A 16474-nucleotide genomic window follows, 5' to 3' on the forward strand; every position below is an offset into this window, starting at 1 on the left:
ATATATTTATTTTTCATTTTGACATGAAATATCCTCCATTAAAAAAAAGCCTTTTCTGCTTGATGATACTGCTGACTGAAAAAAAAAAAACACCCACATGATCATGGCGTTACTAACTTCACCCTCTACGCCTGATACCAGTCTGAAGAATTCATGCAATAGCGTGAGCCAAACATGTCACATTTGAAGGGTGGAGGCGTGACTTCCCCTGGTCTGATTGCAAACGAGGCTAAATACAAACCACATTGTAACAAAATCCTTATTGTCGGACAGTTGTCACACGAGTGAAATCTGAGCATGGGTGAGGAAAAGATTCTGTGTATCGGTTTAGTGTGTCTGGATATCATCAACGTGGTGGATAACTATCCGGAGGAGGACACTGACAGCAGGTAAGAGACATTTTGACGGTCTTGTAGCAGACAAGTTAATATTTCACAGACGTTTTTTAAAGACCTTAACAGTATTTCTTTAGCAGCAGTGTGGAGTAGTGGTTAGGACTCTGGACTATTGACCGGAAGGTCGTGGGTACCGTTTAGTCCCAGCTGGGGGGACACTGCTGCGTTTCCCTTGAGTAAGGTACTTTACCTAGATTGCTACAGTAAAAACCCAACTGTATAAATGGGTAATTGTATGTAAAAATAATGTGATATCTTGGAACAATTGTAAGTCGCCCTGGATAAGTTCGTCTGCTAAGAAATAAATAATAATAATTTCTTATAAACCACTAGGTTGCAATTTATGATTGTATTACTATTACTGGGTTATTAAGGTCTACCAGCTCTTCTAATGTAGTATGTTTCTCATACTAGATTCTTATTTTCTCTAAATACTTTGATTAATTCTCAGTAGAAATGCAGTGTCAGCACTGGGCTTGATTCAGCTTTATATAATAGGACAAAGGTAGCATACTCTGTTACCACATCCATGCTTATCAAGCCCAGCTGCATTACTGTAGATGAAAATTGCATTATTGGTCTGTGGTATTTTCACAGTATAGAAAGGTAATTTATATTAACTTGTTTAAGAAAGATATATATGTTAGCAGCAGTCCTATCTTGCCACAGCTATAAATTACCAATTTGGTCTATGTGTTTATTGAAAGTAGTATATCAACATTATCTACACTGACTTTGTAAGTCTGTAAAAATTGAATTTATCAGGGATGGGCACCAATAACAATATTTTGATATGATATCGATAACAATTTCCTCATCACAACATAGAAAAAACATTCACATACGCTCGCAGAGACATACTTTTTATTGCTAATACTGCTAAAAATACAAACGCAGTACAATCAAGTTTATTTTATATTAATATACAACAAACCCTATACATAGGGTTTCTGGAAAATTACCTAGATGGTAAAAGTATTCTGGGAGACAGCATGGTTTTAGGAAAGGGAGATCGTGTCATACTAACCTGCTTGATGGATAATTGCAAAGCAATCTAAATAAACATGATTTATTTAGATTTCCAGAAAACTTTTGACAAAGTCCTGCATAAAAGATTAATCCTTAAACTGAATGCAGTAGGGATTCAAGGAAATGCATGCACATGGATTAGGGAGTGGTTAACATGTAGAAAACAGAAAGTACTGATTAGAGGAGAAACCTCAAAATGGAGCGAGGTAACCAGTGGTGTACCACAGGGATCAGTATTAGGTCCTCCGCTATTCCTAATCTACATTAATGATTTAGATTCTGGTATAGTAAGCAAACTTGTTAAATTTGCAGATGACACAAAAATAGGAGGAGTGGCAAACACTGTTGCAGCAGCAAAGGTCATTCAAAATGATCTAGACAGCATTCAGAACTGGGCAGACACATGGCAAATGACATTTAATAGAGAAAAGTGTAAAGTATTGCATGCAGGCAATACAAATGTGCATTATAAATATCATATGGGAGATACTGAAATTGAAGAAGAGAACTATGAAAAAGACCTAGGAGTTTATGTTGACTCAGAAATGTTTTCATCTAGACAATGTGGGGAAGCTATAAAAAAGGCCAACAAGATGCTCGGATATATTGTGAGAAGTGTTGAATTTAAATCAAGGGAAGTAATGTTAAAACTTTACAATGCATTAGTTAGACCTCACCTAGAATATTGTGTTCAGTTCTGGTCACCTCGTTACAAAAAGGATATTGTTGCTCTAGAAAGAGTGCAAAGAAGAGCGACCAGAATTATCCCGGTTTAAAAGGCATGTCATATGCAGACAGACTAAAATAATTGAATCTATTCAGTCTTGAACAAAGAAGACTACGCAGCGAACTGTTTCAAACATGCAAAATCCTAAAAGGTATAGACAGTGTCGACCCAGGGGACTTTTTTGACCTGAAAAAAGAAACAAGGACCAGGGGTCACAAATAGAGGTTAGATAAAGGGGCATTCAGAACAGATAATAGGAGGCACTTTTTTACACAGAGAATTGTGAGGGTCTGGAACCACCTCTCCAGTAATGTTGTTGAAGCTGACACTCTGGGATCCTTCAAGAAGCTGCTTGATGAGATTCTGGGATCAATAAGCTATTAACAACCAAACGAGCAAGATGGGCTGAATGGCCTCCTCTCGTTTGTAAACTTTCTTGTGTTCTTATGTTCTTCTTATGAGTACTGTGATTATTATTTATGTTTATCAGAGCGTTCTCCATAAGCAGAATCAGCAGACAACTGCTTCACCCACCAATAATCAGAGAGGAAATCCACTTAATCAAAATTACACATGCAAACTGGTGGAAAGTATGGACATGATAGATTCTGTGTGTTTTTTTCCATCAGCAGTTCACTTTGAGCTGCTAAACAAAAATGAAATATTTATACACAGTGATTTAGAGCGGTGGTGTGCAACGTGTGGGGGGCGCGGAGAGTCAGTAAGGGGGGCGCGACTATGACTAAAGAGGCAGTTCTGTAAAAACAATTAAACAACAATTAAGAACAATTAAAATACATACATAAATGACAGCTAATTAGTCAAAATTCTTACCTTTCAAATGAGCTGTTGACGAGAATTATAGAACCGGAGAAATTATGTTTGAAGTGGCAAGTGTCATTGAAACTGCAGTGAACAGAGTTGAAATGGCGGCCTTCATAGGGAGCTAAGTGTAAAAATAAATCACTTATATTTCAACATTGTTTTTCCCAGATTTAATGTAAATCGTGTATTTTTTCCTAGATTTAACCAAAAAAGTTCTTATTTAGCTTAATACAGTGCTACAAACACTTAAGTTTTGAAATGTGTACATTTTTTTGGCATTGTAGTATGGAGAGGAGCGGGGAAGCGGAGACATTGACAGCTTTGCAGTATACAATGCCAAATCAGTCGCTTCAATGGGCTCATTTAGCTTCCAGTTTAGAAAAATAAATATTTATTTTGTGAAAACCCAGATTTGTTTTTCAGATTTATCTGTTAGGTAAATGTTGAATCACCAAGTGTAAAAAAAAAAAAATATATAAGTTACAAGTATTTTTTTCATTGATTTTATTTGTTAGAAATGTTAGCTAAATATTGACTCACCAAGTGTAAAAACATTTTTTAAGGAGGCAGCATGTAAAAAGTTTGCGCACCACTGGTTTAGAGATAATATTTATTTATTTATTTATTTATTTATTTATTTATTTATTGCATTTATGTAGCACTTTTTATACAAAAGTATCGTACTAGCAGAAAAATAGAACAAACCACAATACATTTGTATAGCTTGTCACACTAACAACTGCAATAATCGGACCATTTAAATAACAGTATACACATAATACAAAAGCAGCAATTTTAAAATTACATTAAACCCCAAAAATAAGGATAAGATAGAACCCACTAAGATAAGAAAGTGCATTTTTAGTCTTGACTTGAAACCTGTAACGGTCCCAGCTTCCATGACAAATGAAGGCAGAGCATTCCATAATTTAGGAGCTCTACAAGAAAAAGCTACCTCCCATGTTGTTTTTGTTGACCATAGGAATACCCAGCAGCCTGTATTTGGAAGATACGAGGTCAGTAACTCCTGCAAATAACTATGTGCTAATCCATTCAGTGTCTTGTAAATTAACAGCAAAATCTTACAATCAATTTCATGCTGCACAGGGAGCTAGTGTAAAGAGGCTAAGACGGGTAATATGTTCACTTTTTCTGGTTTTAGTCAGAATTCTAGCGGCTGTATTCTGAACAAGCTGCAAGTGGGATACCACATGTTACGGGGCACCAGAAAAAAAAGTGCATTACAATAATCAATTCTAGATGAAACAAAGGAATGCATTAGTCTTGTGGCATCAGATACAGAAATATTTTTTCTAAGTTTGAATATATTTCTCAAATGGTAAAAACATACTTTAGTAACTTACCTAATATGAGTCTCAAATGAGAGATCAGGATCAAAGATGTCCAGACTCTTAGTTTCTAGTGTTAGTTTTGATGAGAGACTGCAAGGGTCAAGCTCATGTAATCCTACATTTCCTTTTAGTTGGTTCTGTGAGCCCACTAGCATAACCACTGTTTTATCTGAATTCATCATAAGAAAATTCTGTGACATCCAATGCTTTATGTCTGTAAGGCAAGTAGCTAATAACACCCAGGCAGAAGAAAGTCCTGGCTTTAGGGACAAATATAGCTGGGTATCATCAGCATAGCAATGGAAGTTCACTCCGTGTCTGCAGATAATGTCACCTAACGGTAGCATATATAATGAACTTCTCGAATATACCGTTAAGTTAGAAATTTTTGTAATTGAATTGCAACAACTCTCTCTAGAACCTTATCTAAGAATGTAGGTTGGAGATTGGCCTATAGTTATTGAGGACTTTAGGGTCCAAATTGTGTTTCTTAAGCATAGGCTTTACCACAGCTACCTTAGGTGCTGAGGGAACTATACCGGAGGAAAGTGAACCATTTATAATTTTTTAAAATGTGGATATTAATAACACCAAGAACATATTTTTATAGTTTTGTAGGGATAGAATCAAGAGAGCATGTAGTAGCTCTCATATGTTGAACTAGCCCTGTCCGTTCCTGCAAGGTAATCAAAGACAAAAGAATCATAGTAGCCTTAATAGGTGTAGATGGTAAAATTGTGCTGGTCCTCCTTAATAGAAGGTGTCTGTGGAATATCATTTCTGATGTCTAGTATTTTATTTTTAAAGAAATGTAAGAAGTCATTACAGCTGTGAGAGGAGCCAATGTCAAGGGTAGGACTATTAGGGGAAGGATTCATTAATTTATCTAGGATAGCGAAAAGAAATCTAGGATTATTTTGGTTTGTTTCAATGAAATTAGAATAATATGATGATCTAACCAACGCCAGAGCCTTCCTATATTTAACCAGGTGGTCCTTCCATGCGATATAATGAACATGCAGTTTAGATTCCCGCCATCTCCGTTCTAGTTTACGACCCTCATATTTCATCTTACGAGTTGTATCATTGAACCACAGTGAGCTTTTTTTAAAAGACACTGAGTTTTGATTGATGCTACGGTATCTAAGATACCAGTCAAGGTGGTGTTGTAGGTATTAACCAGCTCATCTACTTATAAGGACTCAGTGAGTGGTAATAAGCTCAGTACATCAGAGAGCTAACAGCAGTTGAAGAATTAATTACCTAGGATTTAAATGTACAGACCACAGTCTTTGTAGATACTGGCAGATTCACCTCAAAAAGAATGGAAGATGATCAGAAATAGTCAGATCTAGGGTTATGATGTTCTTAACAGCTAAACCACGAGAAATTACCAGATCTAATGATTTCCATTACACGAGAGTAGATGTTAAAACTTCATGCTGATTTGAACTCGGCTTTACAGTAAACTAATGTGATCCATATGTGTCTCCATCCATTTGCGCTTCCTTCCACATGATGATGTAGATATCCTTCTGTCTGGTGTTGATGGCTGAAGTGTAATGCTGGCTCCAGGGATCAGCGTATTGCCTCCCTAGCGCATCAACGGCTGCGATGCTGGCTCCGGGGATCAAACCACAGTGTGGTCTCCCCAGCACATCAGCATGACAGCCATCTGGATTGAGCTAAGTAGGGTACATCTCTGGGGTATTCAAGTGGGCACCTTCCATCCTCGGTGTTTCGTCGACTAGCCCACGACACCTCAAGAGGGCTCGACAGTGATTCTGGTTTCCCAGCATCACCCCCCTCCGTCCCCCACTCAACTCAGCCCAGCTTACTTACCCGTACATCAGCGTTTCTTTCTTTCTATTGTGCTTGAGATCCCCAGCCAGAATCTTTCCGTCTCAACCACAGTCAGTTGCTGCTCCTCTCTGCTGCTTCAGATAAGTTCTTCACTGTGCGACGCAACTCTTGGCCACTGAATCCGACATCTCTGAGAAACCGGGTTGTAGAGTGTGCCACAAATCCTCAACAACCCACCTCCACTGGGTAAACCCGGACTCTCCATCCTCGCTGTTCCGCTTCGGTGGCTAGTTGAGCATACCGCAGTTTCTTCCATTCATACTCCTCATCTACAGCATCCTCCCATGGCACTGTTAACTCTACCAGGTGAACAAGGCGTGCTGATCCAGACCACAAGACAATATCTGGTCGAAGGTTAGTGGTGGCAATCTCAGGTGGAAAAATAAGCCGTTGACCAACATCTGCCAGCATTTTCCAGTCTCTAGCAGCTTCCAGTTGTCCTGGGCGAGGATTGGTTTTTAACACCTTTTCTTGGTGGTTGCTCTCCTGGGCGGTGGAATGTTGTCTTTTGTGTTTAATGTTTTGATGGAACAGTTGGCAACTTATTGGTCATGTTACGCTTGTCGTCCAATGCTAAGGCCAAACATTGCAGCACCTGGTCATGGCGCCAAGTAAACCGTCCTTGGCTAAGAGCCACCTTACAGTATGGCCACGATTATGCGTAGGACCTTTGACATGCAGGATGTAATCTAAGGAATCCAGTTAGAGTTAGAATCAGTGTCAACATGATGGTTAAAATCACCCAATAAAAGAATCCTATCATATTTGACGCTCAATATAGATAGCAGATCCCCAAATTCAGTCAGAAATAGCAGGTTTGGCTTAGGTGGTCGATAAATAATTACAATATGAACAGGTAATGGACTGTTTAATGTAAAGGTTAAAACTTTAAAAGATGAATAACCTTCAACAATTTCCTGTTTGATTTCAAGTTCACTACAGAAAACAGTAGCAGGTCCACCTCCCCCACCCAGTAGAGTGAGCTTTCTGGAAAAAAGAATAGTTGGGTGGCGAACAGAGCCTTATTAGACAGAGACCGGACATTAAATAAACGTATGTGTAAATTGGTCCAATCAAGAGCATGTGATTGAGCAGGGGTAATAGGAAACAAAGGTTACTGTAGCACACACCTCTGTGTTTACTCAACGGGTAGCGGGAATGGCAGGATACTTCAACCTGAATTTTACTTGTCTCTTTAGTTTCCCTCCCCTCTCCAGTTCTTAGTTTAAATACCTTGCTAGGTGATGTTAATAATAATAATAATAATAATAATAATAATAATAATTATTATTTCTTAGCAGACGCCCTTATCCAGGGCGACTTACAATTGTTACAAGATATCACGTTATACATTATTTCACATTATACAGATATCACATTATTTTTACATACAGTGCCTTGCAAAAGTATTCGGCCCCCTTTTTTGTGAAGAATCAACAACAAGTGGGACACAATAATGAAGTGGAACGAAATTTATTGGATATTTCAAACTTTAAGAAATAAAAAACTGAAAAACTGGGCGTGCAAAATTATTCAGCCCCCTTAAGTTAATACTTTGTAGCGCCACCTTTTGCTGCGATTACAGCTGTAAGTCGCTTGGGGTATGTCGCTATCAGTTTTGCACATCGAGAGACTGAAATTTTTGCCCATTCCTCCTTGCAAAACAGCTCGAGCTCAGTGAGGTTGGATGGAGAGCATTTGTGAACAGCAGTTTTCAGTTCTTTCCACAGATTCTCGATTGGATTCAGGTCTGGACTTTGACTTGGCCATTCTAACACCTGGATATGTTTATTTGTGAACCATTCCATTGTAGATTTTGCTTTATGTTTTGGATCATTGTCTTGTTGGAAGACAAATCTCCGTCCCAGTCTCAGGTCTTTTGCAGACTCCATCAGGTTTTCTTCCAGAATGGTCCTGTATTTGGCTCCATCCATCTTCCCATCAATTTTAACCATCTTCCCTGTCCCTGCTGAAGAAAAGCAGGCCCAAACCATGATGCTGCCACCACCATGTTTGACAGTGGGGATGGTGTGTTCAGGGTGATGAGCTGTGTTGCTTTTACGCCAAACATAACGTTTTGCATTGTTGCCAAAAAGTTCGATTTTGGTTTCATCTGACCAGAGCACCTTCTTCCACATGTTTGGTGTGTCTCCCAGGTGGCTTGTGGCAAACTGTAAACGACACTTTTTATGGATATCTTTAAGAAATGGCTTTCTTCTTGCCACTCTTCCATAAAGGCCAGATTTGTGCAGTATACGACTGATTGTTGTCCTATGGACAGAGTCTCCCACCTCAGCTGTAGATCTCTGCAGTTCATCCAGAGTGATCATGGGCCTCTTGGCTGCATCTCTGATCAGTCTTCTCCTTGTATGAGCTGAAAGTTTAGAGGGACGGCCAGGTCTTGGTAGATTTGCAGTGGTCTGATACTCCTTCCATTTCAATATTATCGCTTGCACAGTGCTCCTTGGGATGTTTAAAGCTTGGGAAATCTTTTTGTATCCAAATCCGGCTTTAAACTTCTCCACAACAGTATCTCGGACCTGCCTGGTGTGTTCCTTGTTCTTCATGATGCTCTCTGCGCTTTAAACGGACCTCTGAGACTATCACAGTGCAGGTGCATTTATACGGAGACTTGATTACACACAGGTGGATTCTATTTATCATCATTAGTCATTTAGGTCAACATTGGATCATTCAGAGATCCTCACTGAACTTCTGGAGAGAATTTGCTGCACTGAAAGTAAAGGGGCTGAATAATTTTGCACGCCCAATTTTTCAGTTTTTTATGTGTTAAAAAAGTTTGAAATATCCAATAAATTTCGTTCCACTTCATGATTGTGTCCCACTTGTTGTTGATTCTTCACAAAAAATTACAGTTTCATATCTTTATGTTTGAAGCCTGAAATGTGGCAAAAGGTCGCAAAGTTCAAGGGGGCCGAATACTTAAGCAAGGCACTGTACAATTACCCATTTATACAGTTGGGTTTTTACTGGAGCAATCTAGGTAAAGTACCTTGCTCAAGGGTACAACAGCAGTGTCCCCACTGGGGATTGAACCCACAACCCTCCGGTCAAGAGTCCAGAGCCCTAACCACTACTCCACACTGCTGCCCTGTTCAATGTTATCAGCTAGCCTGCTTGCCCCTGACCTATTTAGGCGCAGTCCTTCTTTCCTATAATATCTATTTCTTTTCCAAATGCAATCTCAGCTGTTTATAAATCCCAGCCCTTCTTGCACACACCAACCAGCCAGCCAAATATAACAACCAATCTAGCAAGATGGGCTGAATGGCCTCCTCTCGTTTGTAAACTTTCTTATGTTTCTTATGTTTCTTATGTAATCATTTAAAATCATTCAGAATCACAGATTTTCTGTTGCTTATGTCATTTGTACCAGCATTTTTAACTGACGAAAAGAATGAAACAACACAGGATTACAAGTAAAGGTAGACAATCAGACCAGTGTTTCAATCTGGAATTTAACTTCATGAAACACGAGACAGTAATAAAGCTCCTAATCAAAATAATTTTTTTTTTTATTATGGATCCTCATTGAACTGAAACGAAAGCTTCACACAAATTCGCTGGATGTATCAATTCGGTTAAAAACTGTGTAACATCACATCGAATACATTTTATCCATGTAACAGAAAGAAATGGGAAATACTGACCCCATATTATCAGTAAGAGCTTCTCGATGAGCAATTGCAAGCGAAACAATGGCAATCCAGCATTCATTTAAAATATATATTTTTTAAATTGTGTTTGACATCTTTCATTTGATTAAGTGAACAATTTAAGTTGTGCTGCATTTTTAACCAAAGTTGTTGTAGTTGACATTGCGTAGGCTACATTTTCTTTTCTCTGTACAGTATAGGCAGAAGTTATAATACGCAATGTTTGACTGCAAGTGACTATAAAAGTTAATGTCACATTATATATTTTGTTCTACAAAAGTGTTTTTACAAGTACAAATGCAAAATGTTATTTTTGTGTGACCGTTGTAAAGCAAATGTATAAATTGCTGTCTATTATTATCGGCATCTTATCGTTATTGGCCAATATGGGCAGATAAGCATCGGCTATCGGTATAGGCCAGGAAAATCTTTATCGGTGCACCGCTAATAAATAAATAAAGAATGTAATAAATGCATACATTTACAGCAGTGTTACATAAATAAAACAGGCATGGTAATTGCACAACCAAGTGATGTCTGAGTTTGTTCTTTTCCCAGGTGTTTGTCCCAAAGATGGCAGCGGGGTGGCAATGCCTCCAACTCGTGCACAGTCATCTCACTGTTGGGGGCGCCTTGTGCTTTCATGGGGTCGCTGGCACCAGGGCGGGTTGCAGAGTAAGTAGCAGGCTTCCTTCTCCAACAACAAGCTCAGGTTAAAAAGTACAGGGTTACAAAGTGTCACTAGTCCTGCCGCCAGTCCTGTACGCTGTTTAGGTATAATGTTAAATTGATCAGGTGCCAGGAAATCAGGCCACTCCAAAGTCTGCTGTGAACTGATAACATTTATCACAACATGAATAACTTTTATAAAAGTTTAACATAGTAAAAACATAGCAAAGTTTAATAAAGCATAGTGAAAGCAGGGGTAAACATTGTAAAGCCCAGGAGGTATGGGAAAGCATATTTAAAAACATGGCAAACCATGGTAATGTAAGGTAAATGTTTAACCAAAGGAAAAGCCAGGGAAACTGATAAAATACAGTGCATATTTACCATGATAAACTTCTAAAGGGCAGTCTAGGTTTACTATTGAGTTGTTCATGCAGTTAAAGAGGAGGAAACATGTATTTAGTAGTGGCCTGATTGCTCAATAATAATTTAGGGTAGTTCTCAACCAAGGACTGGGTGTAGGGCTAGAGTTTTTAACTGTGCAGTATGACTGAAGTGGCATTTGCTTCTCAGTATTTCTGACAGGCTGTGAAATAAGACTGCTGCTTAAATCACATTATTTTTTTCTATCCCAATATATTGGTATTTGTATGATATTTGGGATTCTCTATTGTAGTCTCATACAGGGATAAAAAATGACTCCTATTTCATTGCAGTTTTAGCCTTTACAGGTTTAACTGTCAGCTTTAATAGCAACTACAGAACTTAATTAAGCCCATAGTGAAACTTGAACTGGGCCAGAACTGGAAGTCTCATTCCATCCCTGTCATAAATATGATAAAAAATCTGTGAACATTTTCTATGGCTAAAATAAAAAAAAAAAGAAAAATACTATTTATGCTATTTATACTATTTAATTATTTTAGTGACTCCAGAGTAAAGCTGTATCCACACTTGGATGTGAGCGACGAGGGCGAATAATTTAGAAGTCACTGCAGTCAAATGGGAGTATCCACACCAGCAGTGAGCGATGTCGCTTTGAGAAAATTTCACATTGCTAAAATAGAACCTATTTTTTTCCATCTCGTGACTGGAATGAAACTGACCAATTAGAAGCAAGGTTAACACCCTTGACACACTTCAAACAGATCACGCCTCAAAACAAGTTAATCATGGATGACAAAAAGTGAATTTATGAGGTGCAGCAGTACCCATTATTATGTGACTGCAAACTGAACGACTACAAAGACATCCAGAAGAATGACAATGCCTGGGTGGCTTGCAGGTGGTGCATTTAGCAGCACCGAGACATTTTCTTTCCGATTTATGCAAATTGCATAAAAATAGGTTTATTAATAAGCAAAAATAAACCGGCGCATACATGCAGTCTACATATCCAGCATTTAAATGAAGAATGTGCACTTTTTTGCTGGCTTTTAAAAATGACACAAAAAAAGTCCTGCATTCACACAACTTGAACATGTGACCTAGTTTTATGCTATGGCTTTTTTTTTTTTATTTGTTTGTTTGTTTTTATGATGATAAATAACGTATGGTTCACAAAATTCTCCTGTGGCACAAATCCATGACAAGAAGGTATTTACATACTCATAAAGCGAAGTTTTGTGGAGATTCACAAAACAAACCAAAATATTATCAAGGTCCTACTATTCTATGCATTGTGAAACAAAGCCAGGAATACGTTTGTATTCTATGTGACACATCCCAACATTACCAAACTCATACATAGTTTTGAAGATTGAGCCATATTTATAAAGCATTTTCTGTCAAGTTCACCAGACTGTTTTGAAAGGAAAAAATACATAAAAATAATAATAATAATAATAATGATGAAGATGGTGATTATGTATTGCTTAACAACAACAATAATAATAATAGTAATAATAATAATGCACTTTAAAATACTCAAAGTTAATAAACAAAGAAGGAATTTGTAAAGAAACGCAATTGAGATTGCAGTAAAATATATAAGAATAAAATAATTTTGTTGAAAATACCAGTTCAACTATACTCCTACTGTCCAGCTGTTTTCTGACAGCTGGAGATGTACCGGGCTTCAAGTCAGACTACTATTACTAAACAGAACTTTAATCCGCACAGTCACTGATTGAAAGCAAGGAAAGATGGCAAGAACGAAGCAAACTGCTCGTAAGTTTACCGGAGGAAAGGTGCCCGGAAGCAACTCGCTGCCAAGGCTGCCTGAAAGAGCGCCGCTGCTACCGGCGGTGTAAAAAAAACTTCACCGTTACAGGCCCGGGACTGTGGCTTTGAGGAAGATCCGCCGCTATCAGAAATCCACTGAGCTGCTGATCCACAAGCTGCCTTTCCAGCGGCTGGTCTGAGAAATCGCCCAGGATTTCAAGACCGACCTGCGCTTCCAGAGCTCCGCTGTCATGGTGCTGCAGGAGGCGAGCGAGGCTTACCTGGTCGGGCTCTTTGAGGACACCAATTTGTGTGTCATTCATGCCAAGAGAGTCACCGTCATGCCCAAAGATATCCAGCTGACCTGCCGCATCCGATGTGAACATGCATAAACTGGAACCCGGTACTGTTACCACGAAAAAAAAAATAAAATACTACGACTACAACTGTACAATTATTACTAATAATAATTATAACAATAAAACTGTTGGATATAAAGGGATGTTCAATAACTCTGATCTATAGATTTTACAAATCCAACCTTTATTTTACAACAGAGTTGCCGGAGGTCAGGGTGGTAACCAAACAAGACCTATTTTGGAATGGTACAGCCCATCTCTAGTATGTCCAATAGGAATGCATAGGCATGGTTATGTATTTATTTCCAGTCTTGGATTGTTTCCAAGTCGTGTCTGGTATGGATTGACATTCGGCAACTTCGCTTGTGTCGCTCTGTCCAGTGTGGATGCAGCTTATGGGCTGATATAAAAACTACTGTGATTGTAACACAAATCATTTTTAAAGCTTGTTTAACTTGACCATTTTGTATGACATCTTCACTGAGAACCCATATTTTTATCTTGTTTGTGGCTAATCCCTTTTTTGTTGGTTGTTTTTGTATATGTAAAGTGTTGTGGTGAGCTCAATATTACTGAAATAAGACACAGATAAGAAATAAGACTCCCATTACATACCAGTTTAAGCCACTCTAGGTTTTACTTTAGCAATAGAATCTTGATAAGAAGGTCTTATCGTCTAGTAGTTCATGATATTCAGGGTTTTTATTGTAATTAGAAAATAGTAATCCGTGCCTTTTATTGCTATTTTAAACATTTATATGTAACATTACCTTCAGGTTTTTACAGAACCTGATGAGCACTAATCTTGAACTACCTAATATTAATTTCGGAAAAGGTAGTCTAAGTTTAGTGCTTTATCATGGTCTATGAAACCAATCTTAAACATTTAAGTTACAAGTATTTACTTTTTCAGTAATATTTAGCTTTTCTTCTTTTTTAATCTGAATGTTCTTCTGTCATACATCATGCGGTAGTGCCTTTTAATAGATAATCTAATTGGTGGATGAAAGGTTTTGAGGTTTCTAATGCGAGTTATATTCGACACACCTGGCACTCCAAGAATTCGCAATTGTTATGTTTGGGTATACAGTACTGTGTAACAGGAAATGTTTGCAGCAAGTTCATTTTGCGAATGTCTCACTATGGACCTATTTGTGGCAAAAAATGTTTGTGTTTTGGCCAGAGTAGATAGTATTACAGTAAAGAAATCACACTTTTTCTATACCAAAAAATTACCTTTTATTTGCTGGCAAATATAAACCAAAATCACATACATTTTATTTAACAGATCTAAGATGAATATTGTAAAATGCAGAATACAGTAGTCACAATACGTTACCATTTAAGCCTGGGACACAAATGAGCGGTGTGGCATCACTAGCGGGGAGCAGTGTGGCGCGATATCGCAAAATTGGTGGACACACAACAGCGTATGCGGTGGCAGTCTCCTCCTGGCTCTTGCTTTGGGTCCACGACACCCTGATGAAAAGAGGAGCTTGGTGAATACCACAGACGGGAGAAAGAACTTGAATTTGACCATTAAACGGTTCAAGGCATATTATTGATTATCCAAGGAACAGTTCAATGAGATATAGATATAATAAAAGATCACCTTGAAAAGAAGCACCAAGTTGGGGGCAGCCGATTAGCCCACGCGAGAGATTGACTATATGCCTGAGAAATGATAATTCAAAGATCTCTCACTTTATATATTATTATTATTATTATTATTATTATTATTATTATTATTATTATTATTATTTATTAAAAATAATAATAAAAGTAATAGTCGTAGTAGAATGAGACACCTTCAAATAATAATGTAGGTGTACAATTAAACGAAATTATATGCCGTATAGCAGTTGTAAAAGAAACTCACCCACTTGGGTTCGTTGCCCCTTTAAGAATGCGACCCAGACACGAGAAATGGCGTTTTTAGCGCTGACGCGCTATATTTTTAAAAAACACAAAATTAAAACAAAGTACACAAAATAAACACCTAGCTCTTCTGAGCACTAACTACACACGCAGGAACCTAACTATCACAGGACGGCTAAGCCGTTTCCCTGTTCCACAAAACTTAAGCACACAGGTTTGCACTGTACCTTTCTCTCGGGACTGCCAGGAAGCAGAGCACTCCTTTCTGCCTCCTTCCATTCAGCAGCCCTGAGCAGACTGCCTGCTCTCTTTTTAAACCCCGCACCTGGGCCTAATTTCCAATAACGCCCAGGTGCGGATGATAATTAATAATACAACAATTAAACAATTAAACAAAACAATAAAGCAAACAACCAAAACATAGGTACATTCTCTCGCAGGGAGGTTTTAACCCCCTCCCTGCTGTTTCTCATAACCCGCTACTTTACACAGTATAAGTCCAGTATATGCAGTTTGTTTATTAAAGAAAATATTGTTATTTACAGACCAGGAAAGAAACAGGAGGGATTGTACCCTGCAACAGTATGTTTCCCATCATCACAATGCTACCTTGTCATTCATGAATAGTAAGCTTATTTAAAAGTTACAAAATTGAAATGTACATGCATTGCTTCACTCTGTGTTTGAGATTTTAAATAAACTGCAGTGAAAGAGGTGTAATTTAATAGGGTAAGCTGAAAACTTTTATACCAAATACTCTCGTCAGAGCAGGGTGACGTAGCTGCTGCTGTGCCCCTGCAGCATAAGAAAGCAATGCGCCCTGGTAACATTTGTCATTTGCCTTTTTCAGCCAAGATGTTCTCTTTTTAGTCTTGCTTTAAAGTGCTAATTTTTATTTACTGAATCGCTGAAGTAAAAATTGTTTTTCGACCTTTTCTTGTGTTACAGTCTGTGCTGGTTAAGTCCCACCGTGGCCTTGGGCACCGTGGAAAGGCTGCGGCTCGAGTAGCTGTTTCTTCCTGGGACCTTAGCACCCATCGACTGACTGTAAATAAATAGTAATACATAGTTTATTATTGTTGATAAAATACACATTTTATTGTTAACCGTGTGGTTTTCGCTTTGCGTTTCTGGAAATCTAAATAAATCATGTCCTATGCTTTGCAGTTATCCATTGTCGATGTTGCATCCTCAAAAAAATCAAGCAGGTTAGTTAGACACGATCTTCCTTTCCTAAAATCTCATTTTGGCTCTTATTATAGTTTCCATAAGTTTACATATAATAGAGGTCAGGCTTATTGGTCTGTAGTTACCTGGTCCGGTTTTGTCTCCCTTTTTGTGGATTGGTATTACGTTTGCAATTCTCCAGTCTGTCGGTACAACCCCTGTCTCAAGAGACTGTTGCATGATCTTGGTTAGTGGTTTGTAAATAACTTCTTTCATTTCTTTGAGTACAATTAGGAGGATCTCATCCGGCCCAGGGGATTTGTTTATTTTAAGAGCTCCTAGTCCCTTTAACACTTCTGCCTCTGTTATG

The 16474-nt window shown here is 38.2% G+C and overlaps 1 protein-coding gene across 6 annotated transcripts in view; it reads left to right on the forward strand.

The window, feature by feature from the left end:
* Positions 1–211: 211 nt before the first annotated feature.
* Positions 212–16474, forward strand: part of khk (ketohexokinase) — an 84958-nt gene continuing 68695 nt past the window's right edge. Inside the window, exons 1-2 of one of the 6 annotated variants that reach the window (XM_034017753.3) lie at positions 213–389; positions 10427–10543. In XM_034017753.3, the coding sequence (XP_033873644.1) occupies positions 298–389; positions 10427–10543 (209 nt within the window). In that variant the 5' untranslated portion in view covers positions 213–297. Of the gene's footprint in view, positions 390–10426; positions 10544–16474 lie in introns of all 6 variants that reach the window. The other 5 variants (XM_034017756.3, XM_059025357.1, XM_034017755.2 and 2 more) reach the window with 5 other exon arrangements.

The sequence above is a fragment of the Acipenser ruthenus genome, chromosome 6 (assembly GCF_902713425.1).
Source record: "Acipenser ruthenus chromosome 6, fAciRut3.2 maternal haplotype, whole genome shotgun sequence".
In the NCBI taxonomy this organism is placed as follows: domain Eukaryota; kingdom Metazoa; phylum Chordata; class Actinopteri; order Acipenseriformes; family Acipenseridae; genus Acipenser; species Acipenser ruthenus.